The 22,764-nt window shown below is 44.0% G+C and overlaps 1 protein-coding gene across 1 annotated transcript in view; it reads left to right on the forward strand.

Moving 5' to 3' along the window:
* PPP1R9B (protein phosphatase 1 regulatory subunit 9B) overlaps positions 1–22,227 on the forward strand; it is a 49,656-nt gene extending 27,429 nt beyond the window's left edge. Inside the window, 8 exon segments of the mRNA XM_040435585.1 lie at positions 17,563–17,683; positions 17,817–17,921; positions 18,301–18,436; positions 18,524–18,679; positions 18,782–18,835; positions 19,346–19,575; positions 19,732–19,828; positions 20,519–22,227. Of these exon segments, the coding sequence (XP_040291519.1) occupies positions 17,563–17,683; positions 17,817–17,921; positions 18,301–18,436; positions 18,524–18,679; positions 18,782–18,835; positions 19,346–19,575; positions 19,732–19,828; positions 20,519–20,572 (953 nt within the window). The 3' untranslated portion in view covers positions 20,573–22,227.
* Positions 22,228–22,764: the final 537 nt, after the last annotated feature.

Consider the following 22,764-nt stretch of genomic DNA (forward strand, 5'->3'; position numbering starts at 1 on the left):
TGCAGATTGCACGACTTTTCTGCGCACTGTTTACTCCTGAATTAAAACCTCTTTACACAGCTTTGGCCTTTAAAAACCCTTAACAGTATGGGAGCCCTAATGTCCACACATTTGTAGAAATTTTAATATTTCATGAGGACCATGGCTCACACTAAGCTGCATACATATGCTTCATTGTCTTTAACTGAAAAGATATGGATTATTCCTCATCTATGTCCATCCTAAAATGTCCAAGATGTAATGTAAGAAATAGGATGTGGCTCTGCTCTGATTATCTAATCTTCTTTGGTCAATTATTATGTATTTGAAAGCACCATTAACTCCATGGCACTGTACATCTAAGACGGGGGACACATACAGTACAGACCAAAAGTTTGGACACACCTTCTCATTCAAAGAGTTTTCTTTATTTTCATGACTATGACAATTGTAGATTCACACTGAAGGGATCAAAACTATGAATTAACACATGTGGAATTATATACATAACAAACAAGTGTGAAACAACTGAAAATATGTCATATTCTAGGTTCTTCAAAGTAGCCACCTTTTGCTTTGATTACTGCTTTGCACACTCTTGGCATTCTCTTGATGAGCTTCAAGAGGTAGTCCCCTGAAATGGTTTTCACTTCATAGGTGTGCCCTGTCAGGTTTAATAAGTGGGATTTCTTGCCTTATAAATGGGGTTGGGACCATCAGTGGCGTTGAGGAGAAGTCAGGTGGATACACAACTGATAGTCCTACTGAATAGACTGTTAGAATTTGTATTATGGCAAGAAAAAAGCAGCTAAGTAAAGAAAAACGAGTGGCCATCATTACTTTAAGAAATAAAGGTCAGTCAGTCAGCCGAAAAATTGGGAAAACTTTGAAAGTAAGGGCTATTTGACCATGAAGGAGAGTGATGGGGTGCTGCGCCAGATGACCTGGCCTCCACAGTCACCGGACCTGAACCCAATCGAGATGGTTTGGGGTGAGCTGGACCGCAGAGTGAAGGCAAAAGGGACAACAAGTGCTAAGCATCTCTGGGAACTCCTTCAAGACTGTTGGAAGACCATTTCAGGGGACTACCTCTTGAAGCTCATCAAGAGAATGCCAAGAGTGTGCAAAGCAGTAATCAAAGCAAAAGGTGGCTACTTTGAAGAACCTAGAATATGACATATTTTCAGTTGTTTCACACTTGTTTGTTATGTATATAATTAATGTGTTAATTCATAGTTTTGATGCCTTCATAGTCATGAAAATAAAGAAAACTCTTTGAATGAGAAGGTGTGTCCAAACTTTTGGTCTGTACTGTACATAATATAAAAACACAAGTACAATAGGCATGAACTTATTAACAGACTGGTACAGAAGGGGAGAGGACCCTGCTCACGAGAGCTTACAATCTACAAGAAAGCGGGCAAAGACACAGTACATGAGGGGAATTGCATGTAGTAGGCTTTCCTGGAGAGGTGGATTTTCAGGTTGCTTTTGAAGGTTTGGATGTTGGTGGAGAGTCTGATGTGCTGGGGTAGTTCCAGTGTATGGGGGATGTACTTAAGAAATCTTGTAGATTGTGTGATGAACAGACAAGATGATAACAAACAAGGAGGTCTTGTGAGGACAGGAGATTACATGTGGGGATGTATCAGGAAAGCGGGTCAGAGATGTAAGGAGGGGACAGATTGTGGACAGCATTATATACAGTTGTAAGTACTGTATTTTGAACTGAATTCAATGGGCAATGAGAAGCCAGTGAAAGGATTGGCAGATGGGAGAGGCAGAGATGAAATGAGGGGCGAGGTGGATTAACTTGGCAGCAGAGTTGAGGGTAGACTGGAAGGGTGTGAGAGTACTAGATGGGAGGCACAGAGGAGGATGTTGCAGTAGTCCAGGCAGGAGATGACAAGGGCATGCACTAGCATTTCGGTTGACTCGGTTGAGGAAGGATAAAAAACAAGGAGATGTTCTTGAGTTGAAAGCAGAATTTGGTGGTAAGGGTAATGTGCGGCTTGAAGGACAGGGCAGAATCATATGGTATCCCTATGCACGAGACCTGTTAGACTGGAGAAAGCATGGTGCTGTTAACTGTAATGGCTAGGTCTGATAGGAGTTTAAGTGACATGGGGGAGAGATAATAAATTCTATTTTCTCCATGTTGAGTTTTAAGAAGTGGGACTAGAAGAATGAAGATATAGCTGATGGACATGCTGGGATTCTGGATAGAAGGGAAGTGACATCTGGGCCAGAGAAGTAGATTTGAGTGTCATCAGCAGAGAGGAGATACTGGAAACCATGGAACTGTATTAGCTGCCGCAGGCCGAATGTATCAATGAAGAAAAGTATGGGACCCAGGACAGAGCCTTGAGAGACACCAACAGAGAGAAGGCATAATGAGGAGATGGTGTATGAATGGGAAATGCTGATGTTTCTGTTGGTGAGGTATGAGATCCAGGAGAAGGCCAGGTCTCTGATAACAAGGGATGAGAGGGTTTGCTATAATTTGTCAAAGGCAAAGGACAAGTCAAGGAGGAAAAGTACAGAGTAATGACGTTTAGCTTTGGAAGATAGCAAATTATTGGCGACTTTGGTTAGGGCTGTTACAGTGGAGTGATGGAGTTGTAAGCCAGACTGTAGCGAATCAAACAGTGAGATGAGGGAAAACAGTTCAAGATGGACATGTTGTTGTATGATTTTTGTTGCGAATGGGAGTAGTGAGATAGGACGGTAGCTGAATAAAGAGAATGGGTCCAGGAAAGGCTTCCTGAGTATGGGTGTGATGATGGCTTGTTTGAAATGGGAAGGGAAGACACCAGTGGTTAGTGATAGGTGGAACAGGTGGGTTACAGCGGGGATAACCATAGTGGTTAGTGGGAAGATATGGTGGAAATTGCTGAGAGAGAGATTCAGAGAATGTGTCAGTGGAGAGATGTTTGAGGTTCATACGAAGATTGTGGTTAGAGAGGGGGAGACAAGAGTTAGAGACATTAGATAGGTAGCAAAGGCAGGTGAAAACAAAGTCTAATGTGTGTCCGTCTCTGTGATAGCTATGGAGGACCACTGTGTGAGACCAAAGGAGGAAGAAAGACATAGGAGTTTGGAGGCAGTTCAGTAGCCTGTGTACGTTGGGATATTGAAATCGCCCACGATGATGGTGGGCAGGTGGCGTACCTCCCATATCGGCAGATAACGCAGCTGCTATGGGGCCCGTGAGGAAGGGGGCCGAGTGGAGGAGAGTCCCCGTCTATCTTCCTAACTATCTCTCGTCTGCTAGCCCCGCCTCCTGCCTGGCAGCTCCGCCTCCCGCCTGCTAGCCCCACCACGCCTGATTCCTCTGGATTGCCACAACCCCACCAGTAATGAAGTAAGTGACGACTTGTAGGTGAGGACAGTGCAGAGGTGTATGTGTGGGGGGGGGGGGGGGGGGGGTCACTCAGCTTTCCCAGGCTATTCCTCTGCACATATGCCATTCAGAACAGGAGGAAAGCTGGTTGTCACTACATTATGTAATGTGACTCAGCTTTCCTGATGTCCTGCATGGCACAAGTGCAGAGGCATGAGAAGATATGAAGGAAAGTGGGAGTAGTGTTACTCAGCTTTCTCAGACTATTCTCATGTCTCTCCACATGTGCCATGCAGGACAGCAGAAAAGCTGGGAGCGATTACATCATGTAATGCCACTCAGATTTCTGCTATCCTGCAAGGCACAAATGCAGATAATAAGAACATGGAAAGGCAGGGGGGAGGGGTTCACTCAGCTTTCTCTGCACATGTGTCATGCAGGATAGCAAGTAATGTCACTGTCTCCCAGCTGTCCTGCATGACACAGAGGATGGGGGAAGGGGGGCACTCATTTCCTCAAACTTTTTTTTCATGTCTCTGTGCATGTGCCATCCTGGACAGCAGGAAAGTTGGGTGGTATTACATCATGTAATGCCCCAGATTCTTGTCAATATATGCTGAACACCGCCAGAACCTACCAGATCCCATTCACTATAATGGGTCTGTTGGGCGTGAGTACTGATATTTTGTAGAACAAAATACTGCTGCATGAGGTTGGGCATGGGAGAAGTTAGGGAGTGTAGTGAGAGGAGCCCGGGCGTATAGTGGGAGGGACTAGGAACGGGCATGGGGGCCCAATTTAAAATCTTGCTATGGGGCCCAATGATTTCTGTGTACGCCACTGATGGTGGGGATGTCGACTGAGAGGAAGTGTAGAAGCCAGGTATTGAAGTGATCAAAAAACGCAGTAGCAGGGCCTGGTGGATGGTAGATGATGGCTACTTGGAGATTGGGGGAAAGTAGATGCAAGGAAAAGTTGAGGAAAAGTTGAGATGGGTTAAAGGAGCAGTTACCATATAGTAGGAGGCCAACACCACTACCATGTCTATGTGGACAGAGATTGTCAGTAAATTGGAGTTTTTCATAGGAAAGTGCAGTGGGGAGACTGTGTCGGAGGGTGTCAGCCATGTTTCTTTGAGACCAAGGAAAGTAAGGTCATGGATATAGGCAGGGCCGGATTAAGAGCATCATGGGCCTGGTGCTGAGGATTTTGCTGGGCCTTTTTATGGAAATATATAAAATCAAAACGCAAAGCATTTGTATTAAGACAAATGAAAAATTTTGAATACCATTAAAGTGCCATAATAGAAACGGATCGAAAAGGTTTCTTTTTATGTTTTGGAGATCAAATGCTGGAAACCAGATGTAAGTGTTCGCTGAAGAGTCACTACTTCCCTTTGTGTTGCCAAGATAGACGCCAAATGAAGGGGTAGTTGCAGGAACAAAATACTTTAATGGTATCGATAAAATATATATGTAATTAAGACACTGAGTGCAGTTGGCTTTTATTTGGAGATTCAGTATATGCTGTCTATATTTATATTTATATATATATATATATATATATATATATATATAATATAGGCAGCATATACTGAATCTCCAAATAAAAGCCAACTGCACTCAGTGTCTTAATTACATATATATTTTATCGATACCATTAAAGTATTTTGTTCTTGCAACTACGCCTTCATTTGGCGTCTATCTTGGCAACATGGAGGGGGACCATGGGAGGGGGACCCTGAGGGTGGGGGCACCCTCAGGGCACTATAGTGATCATTTAACATGACTATGAAGATTACTGTTTTCTAGCTGCTGTGGACTGTGGACAACAGCAGCTAGAAACAGTAATTTTCATAGAGCTGTGTTATGATTTATGGACACAGCACTCAGCATGCTTAGCCAGTCAGATAGAAGGCTGGCTAAGCATGCTGAGAGCTGTGTCTAAATAACATAACACATTAAAGGGATTCTGTCACCAGGTTTGACCACTGTCAGCTAAAAATATGCTGATGTTCAGGGCGTCTTCACGATTCCTAATGTGGGCTATAAATGTCATCTGTGGGCTTATTTAGCTAAAAAACAGCTTTTAATAACCTGTCAGTCAAACAAATAAGGTGCCCAAGGGGATGTTAATGGATGCAAGGTGCCGGCCGCACCTGCCGCCGTTCGTGCCCAGCGCCGCCTTTCCAGACCTCTGCGCCGTCTCCTAATCCCCTGTGCCGCCTCTCGCTCTCTCTCCCTCCCTCTCTCCCCCCTCCTCCTGCTGTAAGATCTCGCGCATACAGGGGTTGAGCGAAGTGCCGGCGCATGCGCACTTCGCTGTAAGAAGCCAAATGGAGAAGTCTGCACGGGCGCATCAGGCAGAGCCCTGTGCGCAAGCGCGAGATCTTACAGCAGAAGGAGGGGGGAGGGAGGGAGAGCGAGAGGCGGCACAGAGGATTAGGAGGTGGCGCAGAAGTCCGGAAAGGTGGCGCTGGGCACGAACGGCGGCGGGTGCAGCCGGCACCTTGCATCCATTAACATCCCCTTGGGCACCTTATTTGTTTGACTGACAGGTTAGTAATAGCTGTTTTTTAGCTAAATAAGCCCACAGATTACATTTATAAGCCCACATTAGGAATCGTGAAGATGCCCTGAACATCAGCATATTTTTAGCTGACAGGGGTAAAACCTGGTGACAGAATCCCTTTAAAGAAATTACTGTTTCTAGCTGCTGTGGACTAGCAGCTAGAAACAGTAATTTCTTTATGTGTTATGTTATTTAGACTGAGCTCTCAGCATGCTTAGCCAGTCAGTAATTTTCATAGTGCTGTTATGATTTATGGACACAGCTCTCAGCATGCTTAGCCAGCCTTCTATCTGGCTGTGCTTCTTGAGAGTCACAGTCCACAGGCTCAGAAACAGCCTGTGGGACTGTGACTCTCAAGATGCAAAGCCAGATAGAAGGCTGGCTAAGCATGCTGAGAGCTGTGTCCATAAATCATAACAGCACTATGATTGCCCTCCCTTCCAACTGGATGAGTTTATCTGATAACTGCTCCAGAAGCTGCTGCTGTCTCGCGGGCTGGTGTGGCTGAGCGCTGTGGGCTGTGTGCTGGTCGAAACTGCTGAGCAGGTTGTACACAGCGCAGCGTGCAGGAGGGATAACCGCGGGTGCACTGAGGTCATATCCGGCGGGCCGGCATTACAGGAACTGCACCAGCTGCTCTGACGTCCTGCCGCCGGATATCCTGTGATGTATATCCGGCGGCAGGACGTCAGAGCAGCTGGTGCTGTTCCTGTAATGCCGTGGCCCGCCGGATATGTCCTCAGTGCACCCGAGGTTATCCCTCCTGCACGCTGTGCTGTGTACAACAGAGGACTTTTAGTGCGGGCCGCTCCCGACGGCCTTTTGGCTGGCGGATGGGCCTATTTTATGGTAGGGGCCTGGAGCTGCAGCTCCATCAGCCCCTACGTTAATCCGGCCCTGGATATAGGAAAACTTATTGCAAATGGAACATGAGTTTCTTAATGCTCCAGAGGGAAAAACTGGGGGTTCAGAGGTAAGGTGAATGGATATGAGGTTTAGGGCTCATTCACACAAGTGTGTCCCTTGCGGGAATCACACTCCGTGTGAGAGAGGGATTGTGCGTCATGGACTACAGAAGCACAGGGCATTATCATGATTGATAATGCTGTGTGCCTCGTCATGACCTTTCTGTAATGGAATCATACTGACATAAAGCTGTTAGAGCCTCCATTAATTTAAGCTCTGAACCCAGATATATCACCTTCTTCCGCAACTCAGCCCCTCTGACATGAGCATTGGAACATTTCATGCACCAACGCTCTCCCTTGCCCTGCGCTGAATCGCGCAGGACAAGGGTTTTTACTGCAGATCCGGTGACGTATCAGGTCTTTGCTAGGCGATGGCTTCTGCCTAACAGTGAGCCCAGTGACGTCACCGGCACTAATGGGCAGGCTTTAGCGCTTTCCTAGCCTGTTAAACAGCCTAGGGTAGCGCTAAAGCCCACCCATTAGTGCCGATGACGTCACTGGGAACACTGCTAGGTGGAAGCCTCCGCATAGCGTGAGGGCAAGGGAGAGCATCGAAGCATGAAATGCTCCAAAACTCATGTCAGAGGGGCTGAGGGAGGAAGAAGGGGATATGTCCAGGTAAGCAAAGGTAAAGTTGGCTACAAAGGGTGTGTCTGTGTCCAGCGAGCATTGTGTAATGGTTTTCATTCCCATTGTGATGGTGTTGCACTGGCTGAACACTTGCTGTCGGTTACTCTACAAGTGATCACTGAGGGTCCCAGCTGCAAGACAACTTGTGATCAGCTTATGTTTAAGGACCCTCATAAAACTGTATTGTCAAAAGGGGACTGCTTGGAGAAGAAGACTAAAATACTTGTTTTCTGCTCATTTATTTTGATACAGTATGATACCTCCTAATAATATTCATATGTCAGTGATGTCACTGTATACAGCGTTATTAGAAATCATGTGGAACCTCTCAGTTCTCAGACAAGGGTAATCTCATAGTCTATAGCAGATTTGGCATTTCTGGGACCCCAAGTATAGCTGTGCCTAGGGCCTGCACCACACCTCAAAGCTCTGCCCCATTGTACTGCCAAGGTCCATCCTATCTGTCCTCAATGTCCCAGTCTCAGCTTAGCAGTGCATCCTGGGCAGTTCTGCTACTGCTCTACAGCTGGGAAGGGACAACCCCCACTTTCCCCATCTCCAGCTCCCTGTGCAGCTGAACTGGCTGATGATATGTCTGCTCCTTAAATCATCTTTTTTTTTCAGTCTACCTCTTGTAGAGGTGACCCACTATCTGGGGCTTCAATACTTCTTACAAAAAGTAATTGTCCAAAGCGGACAATCACTGTAAGCTGCACATACGCAGTAGAATTTAGTCTTACTACCCACATTTTTTGAGAAGATCCAATGTACATGGAGGCTTGGATAGCCCAATGGCCCTCAGTTTTTGGGACAACGTAAAATTATTTTCAGCTTGTTTCTCCCAGATATGATTGGTGCTGGAGTTGTGTGAAGGCCACTTATCCCACCTCATCAAGCCAAACCTGTATAAACTTTGGAGTATAAAATATTATTGCTCTTCTCCACTTCCATTTTCCTGCCTCCTTTGGAGCCAGAGGAGATCCCTTCATGTCCTTGATCTACATGCATCTTACATTTTTGCCACCTTAAACCTACAGTCATCCTGTGCAGCTGAACAGCCTGTTTCAGACTGGGGAGAACCTGACTGTAGTTTTTGTTCAATAGCAGTCCACAAAAATTGTTGCCACCATGATCACTACTTCATCTCAAATATCTATAGTGCTGAGATATGAGTGCACAGATGCAGGTTGAGAATTTAGTCATGTCCATCTACACCCAGTACACCCCTCACATTTTTGCAAATATTTTATTATATCTATTCATGGGACAACACTGAAGATATGACAATTTGATACAATGTAAAGTAGTCAGTGTACAGCTTATATAACAATGCACATTTGGTGTGCCCTCAAAATAACTCAACACACAGCTATTAATGTCTAAACCCCTGGCAACAAAATTGAGTACACCCCTAAGTGAAAATGGCCAAATTGTGCCCAAAGTGTCAATATTTTGTGTGTCCACCATTATGGTATGCACTGCCTTAAAGGGGTTATCCCATGATTAATGTAAAAAATGAAAATTAGTAAATGACAATCTCTTTCTAACAAAGTTAGAACCAGCTCTGTACCTCACATGGATCCAGAGATCTCCACATTAATTGCTCTGCTCAAGGGGAGTGTCTTTTCTGCTGCAGCTAAGGGGGCGTGTCCATGCTCTCCCTATCACAGCTCAGGAGGCAGTTGAAGGATGAAATTGAGCATGTGTGGCCTTCTCAGTGAGCAGGACAAAGAAATAAGAAAAAGAACAAACAGCAGGTGGCGATATACAGATACATTTTATTGAATAACTCAGTGGCTATGCTAATTTTTTTATTACATGTAATTACAAAGGTATTCAAATCCAGATGCTGGTTTGAAAACTGTAGAAATTTATTTGTAGGGCAACCCCTTTAATTCTCTTGGGCATGGAATTCATTAGAGCTTCACAGGTTGCCACTGGAATCCTCTTCCACTCCCCCATGAGGACATCATGGAGCTGGTGGATGTTAGAGACCTTGCACTTCTCCACCTTCCATTTGAGGATGCCCCACAGATGCTCAATAGGGTTTTGGTCTGCAGACATGCTTGGCCAGTCTAGCACCTTTACTTTCAGCTTCTTTAGCAAGGCAGTGGTCGTCTTTGAGGTGTGTTTGGGGTCATTATCATGTTGGAATACTGCCCTGCGGACCAGTTTCCGAAGGGAGGGGATCATGCTTTGCTTCAGTATGTTACAGTACATGTTGGCATTCATGGTTCCCTCAATGAACTGTAGCACCCACCACCATACTTGACTGTAGGCAAGACACACTTGTCTTTGTACTCACATGTTTGCCGCGATACGCTCAACACCATCTGAACCAAATAAGCTAATCATGGTCTCATCAGACCACAGGACATGGTTCCAGTAATCCATGTCCTTAGTCTGCTTGTCTTCAGCAAACTGTTTGTGGGCTTACTTGTGCATTATGTTTAGAAGGGGCTTCCTTCTGGGACGCCATGCAGACCAATTTGATGCAATGTGTGGCATATGGTCTGAGCACTGACAGGCTGACCCCCACCCTTTTAACCTCTGCAGCAATGCTGGCAGCACTCATATGTCTATTTTGAAAAGACAACCACTGGATATGATGCTGAGCATGGACACTTCTTTGGTCGACCATGGCGAGGCCTGTTCTGAGTGAAACCTGTCTTGTTAAACCGCTCTATTGTCTTGGCCACTGTGTTGCAGCTCAGTTTCAGGGTGTTGGCAATCTTCTTATAGCCTTGGCCATCTTCATGTAGAGCAACAATTCTTTTTTTCAGATCCTCAGAGACTTCACACCTGAGACCTTGTAATACTAACCAGTCACATGACATCGGGGAGGGAAAATGGCTTATTGGGCACAATTTGGCCATTTTCACTTAGGGGTGTACTCACTTTTGTTGCCAGTGGTTTAGACATTAATGTCTGTGTGTTGAGTTATTTTGAGGGCACACCAGATTTACACTGTTATACAAGCTGTTCACTGACTACTTTACATTGTATCAAAGTGTCAGATCTTCAGTGTTGTCCCATGAAAAGATATAATAAAATATTTACAAAAATGTGGGGGTGTACTCACTTTTGGGAGATACTCGTATATACGCTGTACCGCCGGCTAAAAGTAAATTTGTCTCCATTATTTGTTAGCAATGAGACAACGAATACCATTGGTGACAGTGAGACCCTGATCCCAGGTATGAGTAAGTGGTGTGTATAGGGGAAGTGTGAATTCGACTGTGGACACCTCTCCATATGATACATCATTAAGCTATATATACTACTAGCAGAAGGACCCGGCTTCGCACGGGTATATTTTATTTATTGTTTGTGTGTGTCGTTAAAAGATATCGACATTATCCCCCATAATAGTGATCTTTACAGCAACCCACCCCTTTAACAGTGAACTCCATAGTCCCCCACCCCTTAACACTGACTCCCCCACAGTGCCCCGCCACTTTAAAACGGGACCTCCACAGCAGCCCATCCCTTTAACTGTGACCTTCACTGCAGCCTGCACCTTTAACAGTGAGTTTCACAGCATCCCACTCCCTTGACAGTGACCTCCTCAGGGGCCTGCCCCCTTAACAGTGACCTGCACAGCGCCCTGCTCCTTTAATGCTAGGGCTACATGACGACATGTGTCGCACAACATTTTGTCTCAACAGTTTTTATAATGATAGGCTATGGTGTCACACTGCGACATGTAACATGCTGCACCTGCGACACAACAGTGGCAAAAAATCCATCCAACATGTCGGAGTGCAACACCATAGAGTAGACTATCATTATAAAAATTGTCGTGCCACATTGGTGCGACATCAATGTCGCAGTGTAGTTGTGCCCTATGTGTTGTGCAGCCCTAGCCTAAAGCTGACCTACAGCAGTGAAGAGAAATGGCTGGAAACCTGGAGTAAAGCTGTGTATGTGGAGACTAAGGGCCTGCGAGTTTCTATTGGCTGATAAGGGACATGTGACCGTGTGTATGGCAGTTGGGATATGAAGAGAAAGATTTGCAGGCTTGTATTGGCTAATGCAGGTCATTTTTTGGGAATATCTCAGGAAGGGTATGTCCTAGAGAGCTGTGACTCCCACAAGATTTCTTACCAAGTAGCAAGGGATGTGTATACCAAGTTTCGTTGAAATGTATGGTTGCGTTTTTGAGTTTTCGCGGAACATACAGTACAGACCAAAAGTTTGGACACACCTTCTCATTCAAAGAGTTTTCTTTATTTTCATGACTATGGAGGCATCAAAACTATGAATTAACACATGTGGAATTATATACATAACAAACAAGTGTGAAACAGCTGAAAATATGTCATATTCTAGGTTCTTCAAAGTAGCCACCTTTTGCTTTGATTACTGCTTTGCACACTCTTGGCATTCTCTTGATGAGCTTCAAGAGGTAGTCCCCTGAAATTGTCTTCCAACAGTCTTGAAGGAGTTCCCAGAGATGCTTAGCACTTGTTGGCCCTTTTGCCTTCACTCTGCGGTCCAGCTCACCCCAAACCATCTCGATTGGGTTCAGGTCCGTTGACTGTGGAGGCCAGGTCATCTGGCGCAGCACCCCATCACTCTCCTTCATGGTTAAATAGCCCTTACTTTCAAAGTTTTCCCAATTTTTCGGCTGACTGACTGATCTTCATTCTTAAAGTAATGATGGCCACTCGTTTTTCTTTACTTAGTTGCTTTTTCTTGCCATAATACAAATTCTAACAGTCTATTCAGTCGGGACTATCAGCTGTGTATCCACCTGACTTCTCCTCAACGCAACTGATGGTCCCAACCCCATTTATAAGGCAAGAAATCCCACTTATTAAACCTGACAGGGCACACCTGTGAAGTGAAAACCATTTCAGGGGACTACCTCTTGAAGCTCATCAAGAGAATACCACGAGTGTGCAAAGCAGTAATCAAAGCAAAAGGGGGCTACTTTGAAGAACCTAGAAATGACATATTTTCTGTTGTTTCACACTTGTTTGTTATGTATATAATTCCACATGTGTCAATTCATAGTTTTGATGCCTTCAGTGTGAATCTACAATTTCATAGTCACTGAAAATAAAGAAAACTCTTTGAATGAGAAGGTGTGTCCAAACTTTTGGTCTGTACTGTACATACATGCACACATACATATATAAGTAATTTTTTATATATATAGATTGATGTGTAAAAGTAACATAGGAACAAAGAAATATAGAAACCTGATTCTCTTGGGAGAAAGGACCTTAGATGACATCATCACTATGTGACCAGTAACATATCGATATTACTGGTCACATGGCTATGAGGTAAACAAAGGTTCTTTCTCTCTATCAGGAGTGTTGCAGCAGGAGAAGTTTGCCATAATTGTGGAGCTTTTTTTTGTGAAGATTACATTAGGAAAAGGTGACAGGGACTGTTAAGCTAATATACTGTAAGCTACTGTATAGTGGGGTGCTATATAGTGTGCTATACGGCTCTACTGTATATTGTGGGGTGCTGTATACTGTGGGGTGCTGTCTATTGTGGGGTGCTATACTGCTCTACTGTATAGTGTGGGGTACTGTATAGTGTGGGGTTCTGTATAGTGTGGGGTGCTCTACTGTATACTGTGGGGTGCTATACTGCTCTACTGTATAGTGTGGGGTGCTGTTTACTATATACTGTGGGGTGCTATACTGCTCTACTGTGGAGTGCTGTATGCTGTGGGGTGCCATACTGCTCTGCTGTATACTGTAAGGTGTTATACTGTATACTATAGGGTGCTTTACTGCATACCGTGGGGTACTGTATACTATAGGGTGCTTTACTGCATACTGTGGGGTACTGTAAACTATAGGGTGCTTTACTGTATACTGTGGGGTGCTGTATACTATAGGGTGCTATACTGCATACTGTGGGGTGCTGTATACTATAGGGTGCTTTACTGCATACTGTGGGGTACTGTATACTATAGGGTGCTTTAATGCATACTGTGGGGTACTGTATACTATAGGGTGCTTTACTGCATACTGTGGGGTACTGTATACTATAGGGTGCTTTACTGCATACTGTAGGGTGCTGTATACTATAGGGTGCTATACTGCATACTGTGGGGTGCTGTATTCTATAGGGTGCTTTACTGCATACTGTGGGGGTGCTGTATACTATAGGGGTGCTATACTGCATACTGTGGGGTGCTATATACTATAGGGTGCTATACTGCATCTGTGGGTACTGTATACTATAGGGTGCTATACTGCATACTGTGGGTGCTATATACTATAGGGTGCTTTACTGCATACTGTGGGGTGCTGTATACTATAGGTTGCTTTACTGCATACTGTGGGGTACTGTATACTATAGGGTGCTTTAATGCATACTGTGGGTACTGCATACTATAGGGTGCTTTACTGCATACTGTGGGTGCTGTATACTATAGGTGCTATACTGCATACTGTGGGGTACTGTATACTATAGGGTTCTTTACTGCATACTGTGAGTGCTGTATACTATAGGGTGCTTTACTGCATACTGTGGGTGCTGTATACTATAGGGTGCTATACTGCATACTGTGGAGTGCTGTATACTATAGGGTGCTATACTACATATTGTGGGGTGCTGTATACTACAGGGTGCGATACTGCATACTGTGGGGTGCTGTATACTACAGGTTGCTATACTGTATACTGTGGGGTGCTATACTGCTCTACTGTGGAGTGCTGTATGCTGTGGGGTGCCATACTGCTCTGCTGTATACTGTGAGGTGTTATACTGTATACTATAGGGTGCTTTTACTGCATACCGTGGGGTACTGTATACTAGGGCGCTTTACTGCATACTGAGGGGTACTGTATACTATAGGGTGCTTTACTGTATACTGTGGGGTGCTGTATACTATAGGGTGCTATACTGCATACTGTGGGGTGCTGTATACTATAGGGTGCTTTACTGCATACTGTGGGGTACTGTATACTATAGGGTGCTTTACTGCATACTGTGGGGTGCTGTATACTATAGGGTGCTATACTGCATACTGTGGGGTGCTATATACTATAGGGTGCTATACTGCATACTGTGGGGTACTGTATACTATAGGGTGCTATACTGCATACTGTGGGTGCTATATACTATAGGGTGCTATACTGCATACTGTGGGGTGCTGTATACTATAGGTTGCTTTACTGCATACTGTGGGGTACTGTATACTATAGGGTGCTTTAATGCATACTGTGGGGTACTGCATACTATAGGGTGCTTTACTGCATACTGTGGGGTGCTGTATACTATAGGGTGCTATACTGCATACTGTGGGGTACTGTATACTATAGGGTTCTTTACTGCATACTGTGGGGTACTGTATACTATAGGGTGCTTTACTGCATACTGTGGGGTACTGTATACTATAGGGTGTTTTACTGCATACTGTAGGGTGCTGTATACTATAGGGTGTTTTACTGCATACTGTAGGGTGCTGTATACTATAGGGTGCTATACTACATACTGTGGGGTGCTGTATACTATAGGGTGCTATACTGCATACTGTGGGGTGCTGTATACTATAGGGTGCTTTACTGCATACTGTGGGGTACTGTATACTAGAAAGTGCTTTACTGCATACTGTGGGGTACTGTATACTATAGGGTGCTTTACTGCATATTGTAGGGTGCTGTATACTATAGGGTGCTATACTGCATACTGTGGGGTGCTGTATACTATAGGTGCTTTTACTGCATACTGCGGGGTGCTGTATACTACAGGGTGCTATACTGCATACTGTGAGTGCTGTATACTATAGGGTGCTTTACTGCATACTGTGGGTGCTGTATACTATAGGGTGCTATACTGCATACTGTGGGGTGCTGTATACTATAGGGTGCTATACTACATATTGTGGGGTGCTGTATACTACAGGGTGCGATACTGCATACTGTGAGGTGCTGTATACTACAGGTTGCTATACTGCATACTGTGGGGTGCTGTAAACTATAGGGTGCTATACTGCATACTGTGGGGTGCTGTATACTACAGGGTGCTATACTGCATACTGTGGGTGCTGTATACTGTAGGGTGCTATACTGTATAATGTGGGTGCTGTATACTATAGGGTGCTATACTGCATACTGTGGGGTGCTGTATACTATAGGGTTGCTATACTACATACTGTGGGTGCTGTATACTATAGGGTGCTATACTGCATATGTGGGGTGCTGGGTGCACTGCAACGCTAGGGTGAGCCGAGCCCCGGTCTCCTTCCTGAACTGCAGAGCGGTGCCCACTTCCAGCCCTGAGCCCAGCTGCCCAGAGCACTGATCCTGAGCCTGCTGGAGTCTACAGAACTGTAAGTATTTATAGTAATTCACTGGACTCTACGAGGTGTGTGGATTTTTTTTTTTTTTGTGTGTGTGTGTTGTGGTGGAGGGCGTGATTACATGCTAGGGTGTGGGAAGGTGGGATCCAGGGGGCCCAAGTAAATTCTTGCCCAGGGTCCAATCAATATTAAAGACGGCCCTGACGGTATATGAATCTAGAGTTATTAAGAGATGACTTAAGTAAGAGAAAACAGCTTACTACTAGTCAAGCTTACTACTATCTCATGCATAGTCAACCAAAAATGAAGGCCATATTTGGGTGACTTAGCCAAACAGCAGCTCCATTCATAAAGTTATCTAATAATAGTCCTAATATAATGTCTAAATAAGGCTCCATTCAAACGTCCACAATTTTGCCGAACGGATGCGGACCCATTCATTTTCTATGGGGACGGAATGGATGCGGACAGCACATAGTGTGCTGTCAGCATCCGCAATTGCGGAGCACGGCCCCGATCTTCAGGTCCGCAGCTCCGCAAAAGATAGAACATGTCCTACTCTTGTCCGCAGCTTGCGGACAAGAATAGGCATTTCTATAGGGGTGCCGGGCGGGTGTGTTGCGGATCCGCAATTTGCGGGTCCGCAGCACACCACGGACGTGTGAATGGAGCCTAATACTGCTTTACAATTGATATTAATATGCATGGCTCCTGTGCCAGGTCATCATAGGCACCTGTTTCAGCAGCAGTATCTGATGCATTGATGCATCCTGTGTGACTGCAGATTGCACACCTCCTAAGACTAGTAAAACATCACTTTCATAGATAGAGTGGACTAATTTTATGCTGGTCAAAGTGATGAACGAGTAAAATCTGGGCCTGAATGTAGAGCTGGGATCAAGAATCACCCAGTGTTTTACCTCATTCTACACCAATCCCATTTCTATTATATTTAGTAATTTTTAATTGTTGTAGGTGGCAACAAATACGACTACTATTAATGCTCTAATTAGGATTGTCACTTAACTTTTGAGTGAATGAAAAATTCAATATATATTAGCCTAGCCATGGCATCAAAAAAAACACCCAGATCTTCTGAAAACATCTGGTCATGCCTTTTTGAGTCTAATCAGTTGGACATTCCTACAGATATAATAAAAATGCTTAGTTTTGGATTAGATCCCTTAAAGGGTAACTGTCATGTTTTCATCAAAAAATCTATTTTAGCACATGTTACTGCTGCAGCAGCATTATGCATAAAGCAATCTTTAGTTTATTCACATACCACTGTTTTCCTTGAGTTCTTCCTTTAGTTACGGCTGTTTAAACATTTACATTATGAGGATCTTCTCAAGATGGCTCCTCTGCCAGTTCTCTGAGGCCAAAAGTGCTTTCCCTCACTTCCCATACACACTTGCTGTAGCCAGCAGCTCCCTGCCAGCCAATCAGATTGGATTACTGAGAGACATGCCTCCTCACTCTGAAGCCTAATGCAGGCATGCAGCGTGAAGGACCGCCCCTCCGTCTTCTGTTTTATACTAAAAGAAAGACAGACAAGTCTCAGCAATGGTCTTTTAAGGAAGCAGTGGAAAGGAACAGAGGACATTAATGAAAGCTGTTATTATAAGGTAATTACAGATCTTTTGATAATCATTGACAGACTAACTCAGGTATACATGAATAGCTCTAATAAACTAGCAGATAAAAAAAAATATGACAGTTACCCTTTAATTACTATTGCCTTAGTCTTACTGGTTTGGCAACATTGATAATATTCCTGTTATCTTCCTTTACAGACTCTGAGGGTCTTGGAATCAGTATTATTGGTATGGGTGCTGGAGCAGACATGGGTCTTGAAAAGCTTGGGATATTTGTCAAAACTGTAACCGAAGGTGGAGCAGCGCACCGGGATGGAAGGTATTGTCTTGTAATATACTGCTGTTCTAAAATGTCCCTAATCTATTCCTATCTGGTAGAAAATAATGTCAAATGTACCTGTTTTTCTCAGCTATCTAAAGCACTTTGTATGAGCCTATATATTTTTCATCAGGATCCAGGTAAATGACCTCTTGGTGGAAGTTGATGGGACAAGTTTGGTTGGAGTTACTCAATCCTTTGCAGCTTCTGTTTTGAGGAATACCAAAGGACATGTGAGGTGAGATATACCCTATTTCACTTCTACTCTTTAACCTCTAGACATCACCTTCCAACACCTTTTATTCCTCATGCCTCACAAGTATAACGACCAGTAGTGATCATCATCGTATGCTAGCTGTAGACATGCAACCAAGATTAGATCAATATGTAATTCATTAGCTTCAGTTCTTCATTGGCTTGAGTTCATCACCCTACAAGATCGTCATCTTATGAGGTAAGGGCACTGGTCCTCATGAAATACTCAGGCTCCTCATACTGAGGAAGAAAGAGGCAAGGCACTGTGGTGGCTTTATATCATCTTGTCACATGATGTTTTATACTACTACCAATGCTCTCATTAATGTTCCTATGTGACTCTTGATGTTGGTCTTCACCAGGTTTTTAATTGGTCGTGAAAAACCAGGAGAACAGAGTGAAGTTGCCCAACTGATTCAGCAGACACTGGAACAGGAGAGGTGGCAAAGGGAGAACATGGAACAACGTTATAATCAGTGTAATGAAGATGATGAGGAAGTGAGTGGAGATTTAACTTTATGTCGAAATCCATCGTCAATACATTTGTGGTAACACCTAAACCAATTTGTTTTCCTGTTTGCTTAGACAGGGGAATATGCTACAGATGAAGAAGATGAAGAGATGAGCCCTATGTTTCCAGGAGGTGATCTCGCAATTGAAGTTTTTGAGTTACCTGAAGGAGAAGACGCTTTGTCCCCAGTGGAGATGGATCCTGAGAAACTAGTGCACAAATTCAAAGAGGTAAAATGATATAAATCACTCATTGGCCACTGCCATTAGGTCCAATGCACTTGTCCACATAGTGATTTACATTTTTGGTTTTCTTTTTGTTTTCTTTTTCAGTTGCAGATAAAGCATGCTGTTACAGAAGCTGAGATCCAACAGCTCAAGAGGAAGGTGAGATGGAAGTGGTAGCTGATTGGCCACGAAATCACTGGTTTAAGCAACCAGGCCCATGAGCTCATTATTGTTAAAAAAAATATCAACATCACTACAACTAATACTAATATCTAGCAGTGAACCAATAGGTAAAAATGTATACTTCACTCCACCAAAGTCACCATCCCAAAAAAAAAAAGGGATTCAGAACTTTTTCACACCCCAACCCCCAAAGCGTGGAATGATCCTTAGGCGTCTTTGCTAATTTTATGATGCATTTTATGTGGAAAGCCCTCCTCAGGCTCTCCACATAGAGGCCAACCTTAGATGAAGATCTTCTCCCAATGGGTCCCATAACAGGGGAACTTCTATGGTCTTCATACTGTAGCTTTACATGAAGCAGAGTCACAAATATTTGAGAATACAGAACATGTGCACAAAAGATCTGTCTTGGGCCAGGTTATGCTATTAGCAAGCTGCAACTTAAAGCTTGCATACTTTCTGACATATTTGGCTTCTTATCTGTAGTTGGCTGGACTGGAACAAGAACGTTCTCGTTGGAGGATGGAGAAAGTTCAGCTACAACAGAGTGTCCAGGAGAACAGGGATCGTGTAGAGAAGCTGCAGGGATACTGGATGGAGGCTCAGAGCTTATGTCAGGCCGTGGATGAGCATCTGAAGGAGACCCAAGCCCAACACCAGGGACTAGAGCGCAAGTACAGTAAAGCCAAAAGGTTGATCAAGGAGTACCAACAAAAGTAAGCAATGTTGTCACACCCACCTTCTAGACTTAGACTGAACTTTACATTCTTTAAGATAAACCCCAAATGTTATCATTCAATGACACATGACTCAATTTAGGAACCAGGGCATTTATATTAGCCTATACGATATTTTACCTATTTTCTCTCCAGGGAAGTTGACCTCTTAAAAAAAGAGGAGATGCAGAAGCAAGCACTGGAAGAAGTGGAGAGTGCACATGCAGCAGAGATCAAGAAACTACAGGAGAAGGTACTTATAGAGATCTATGTATCTACTGTAATAACATTTAGAGGGCAGCCACCAAGTAATGTTTCTAAAGTATACCAGTGCACACAACATACAGTATGCCCTACTCAGCAAAGAATAATATACAGGGTATATGGAGTATACTGCTGTCTACTAAGCAAGCAGCCCAGGGTCCAGCATTGTGTAATGGTAGAGGCAGTTAGTGCAGTCTTAGGTTGAAGTTGTGTGCCTATTATAGTCATTTTTATTCTTGCACAGTCATCTTTCTCCATGTCTGCCCAGAAAAGACAGGGGCATTGCTTCCTTTAGGTTGAATGTTGTCCTGCAGGAGCTCTCCTACAACTTTACTATTTTATTCAGGGCATAATGCATGTATCCCTCTAACTGCATTATCAAGCAGTCTATGAACTAACTAGGAAACCAGTGGTCAGTGAGTAAACTGATAGATGGCATGGTGGGCGAGGTGAAAAAAACTATCAGGATGAAGTTACATGTTCAGAAAAAGTTGCAGGAGGACAAGTACAAAGGTCGTCCAAAAGTGGATGACTTCTTTGATATCTCAGCCTTGAATAGAGGATTCCTCTTGATTGTCCTTGACTATTGTGAACTATGGCATGTAGCTAGGGTATGAGACACCACTGCTGACAACTACCCCCATGTCTCATGTAACTCTTTCCTTTTTTCTCAACTCAGGTCTCAGAATTAGAGAAGAAGCTGGCCACCCTTCAGTGTTCCACCCCTACTTAGTTTGGATGTAATGGAAAATTGGGATTGCTGGGCAGGAGGTGATCACCACTTGTTCACTCCTGCAGAATTTCTGCCACCAATCATGGAACTGCAGCCAATTTCCCCCTTCCCATAGCTCATTTACTACCCCAACAGTTAAGTTTGGGGGGATTGAAGTACTATTCACTGGGATGCTGACAAGTGATTGTCGTTCTTTGTTGATATCTAACTTGACAACGATGGATACCAGCTGTATGTATTGTGGCTACAGGCCTGTGTCTTCATACCAACCATGTATTTATGTGGACAACAGGACTCTGTAACAGGACTTGGGTTGTACAACTTCTCAAGATATTTTATTCAGTGGTCCCAACGGCTGCACATTGCAATGACTGGGGTCTTTGGCCCCCTAGTGGCCTAAGCAGTGACTGCAGTCTCTCTACCTGGATTTTACGTGTCTCCGTGCTGTGTTTGTGCTGGTGGTCTCTGTCTATTAACTGCCCTTGGTATCTCAAGAACAGTATAAACCACCCACCATTACTCACCCCAATCTTTTATTTACAACCTGTGATTCCCTGATCGCTCTTCTCAACTGTGACTAAGGCAAGTGTGTGTGTGTGTGTGTGTGACTCCTACCCAGACTGAAAGACACCATTTTGTGTTAGATGCAATATCTCAACTTATCTACTAACATTATGGAGGCATGAGGTGCAGGTTGTCTGATTCTTTTGTAATGTGGTTAGTTTTTAGCAGGTTGGTAGATAAGATTTGCATATATTTTGGTTCAGCCCAAAAAATGGATGGTTCTTTAGTTGTGCAGATACATATACTCAAACATAAGTTGGATAGCCGAGTATCCGTGCAAGCGGCTACATCACGCACTCAATTGTAATGTGCATAGTATGCAATGAGGTAAAGGTCTATATATCAGGATAAATACATTAGATTTGTTTTGCTATATGCCCTACTTCTGAAATATGTGCATATTATAATATATCCCTATATTTCACAAATTATTTTTGGATGACACCTAATACCGACACCAGGAGGTGTGTGCACGACTGGATTGTGCGTTCCACAGAACGGCGACCATGGAGGGGTGTATGCGTGTTGTGTGTGTATACAGTCAGATGTATATACAGTATACATCAATATACACAAGTGTGCCAGCTTGTCACATCCCAGCTGTATATAGCTTTGTATAACTGTGAGTCTATCTCTGCCGGGTCTTGAAATCTCTGAATCTGTAACCGCACATGCAGACATCATGCAGTGCTAGTTATGAAAAGCCACTATTTCTAGCAAGGAAGCTGCCGGCAGCCATGTTTGTAACTGGTTAACCTTTCCTGTTACAGTTGATGAAGGAAGAGCCTGATGGCACTGGGTTGGCGTTCAGACTGGTCCTTGAAGAGAAGGGGTTATTTGTATATTTTGAACAATGGATGCATGGGTGATAAAGAGCCGCCACTAGGGGGAGCGAGTGAGTAAGGAGGTTGAGTGACACTGTGCCAAATTACTATCTGTCTATTTATTGGTCTGTAACTGAGGAAACAAAAAGAAAGAATGAAGGATGTACATACCAGGGGAACTCATTGTGGGGAGAAGGACATGGAAGTGTTTTGGGGATTATGGAATGGATTAAAAAGGACGTTTGACATTAAACAGACTCAAATAATTCTCATTTTGTCGTTATTTAAAAAACCGATGGGGAAGAGTTTAAGACAACTGGAAAAAATTGTGTACGATGATGTATACCATCGTCTGGGATCATGCCCATTTAGGATGGCCCCTCCAATTTTAGTCCTAAAAAAACAGGACTGTCTTTTGTCACCCTAGGGTTCAATGGTGTACACCAGGGGTGAAGTGGTAGGGCTACCGAGGTAGAAGTTGCCCATGGGAACTCATTCCTGAGGTAGTCCATAGGTTCCTCTACCATATAAAAACATACCAGTATTATAATTGGCACATGGTAGGTGGGAAGACCCTAAAACAGATTTCATATTGGGACCCAGGAGCTTCAGCTTATCCCTCTAGCGTACACAGAAGAGAAGGGGCCCAACAGTAAAGATTCAATGGGTCTCCCACTATAGTGCTGGGTTTTGCCAAGACAGAGGCAGGTGTTTGTTTCCCTCTCCCCACAGTTCCTCACCATTTAGTCTTAGTGGGTAACTATGAGCCCCAGCACATGATACCCAAAAATATTTTGCCCACGC

This window comes from Bufo bufo, chromosome 6 (assembly GCF_905171765.1).
Source record: "Bufo bufo chromosome 6, aBufBuf1.1, whole genome shotgun sequence".
NCBI classification, from domain to species: domain Eukaryota; kingdom Metazoa; phylum Chordata; class Amphibia; order Anura; family Bufonidae; genus Bufo; species Bufo bufo.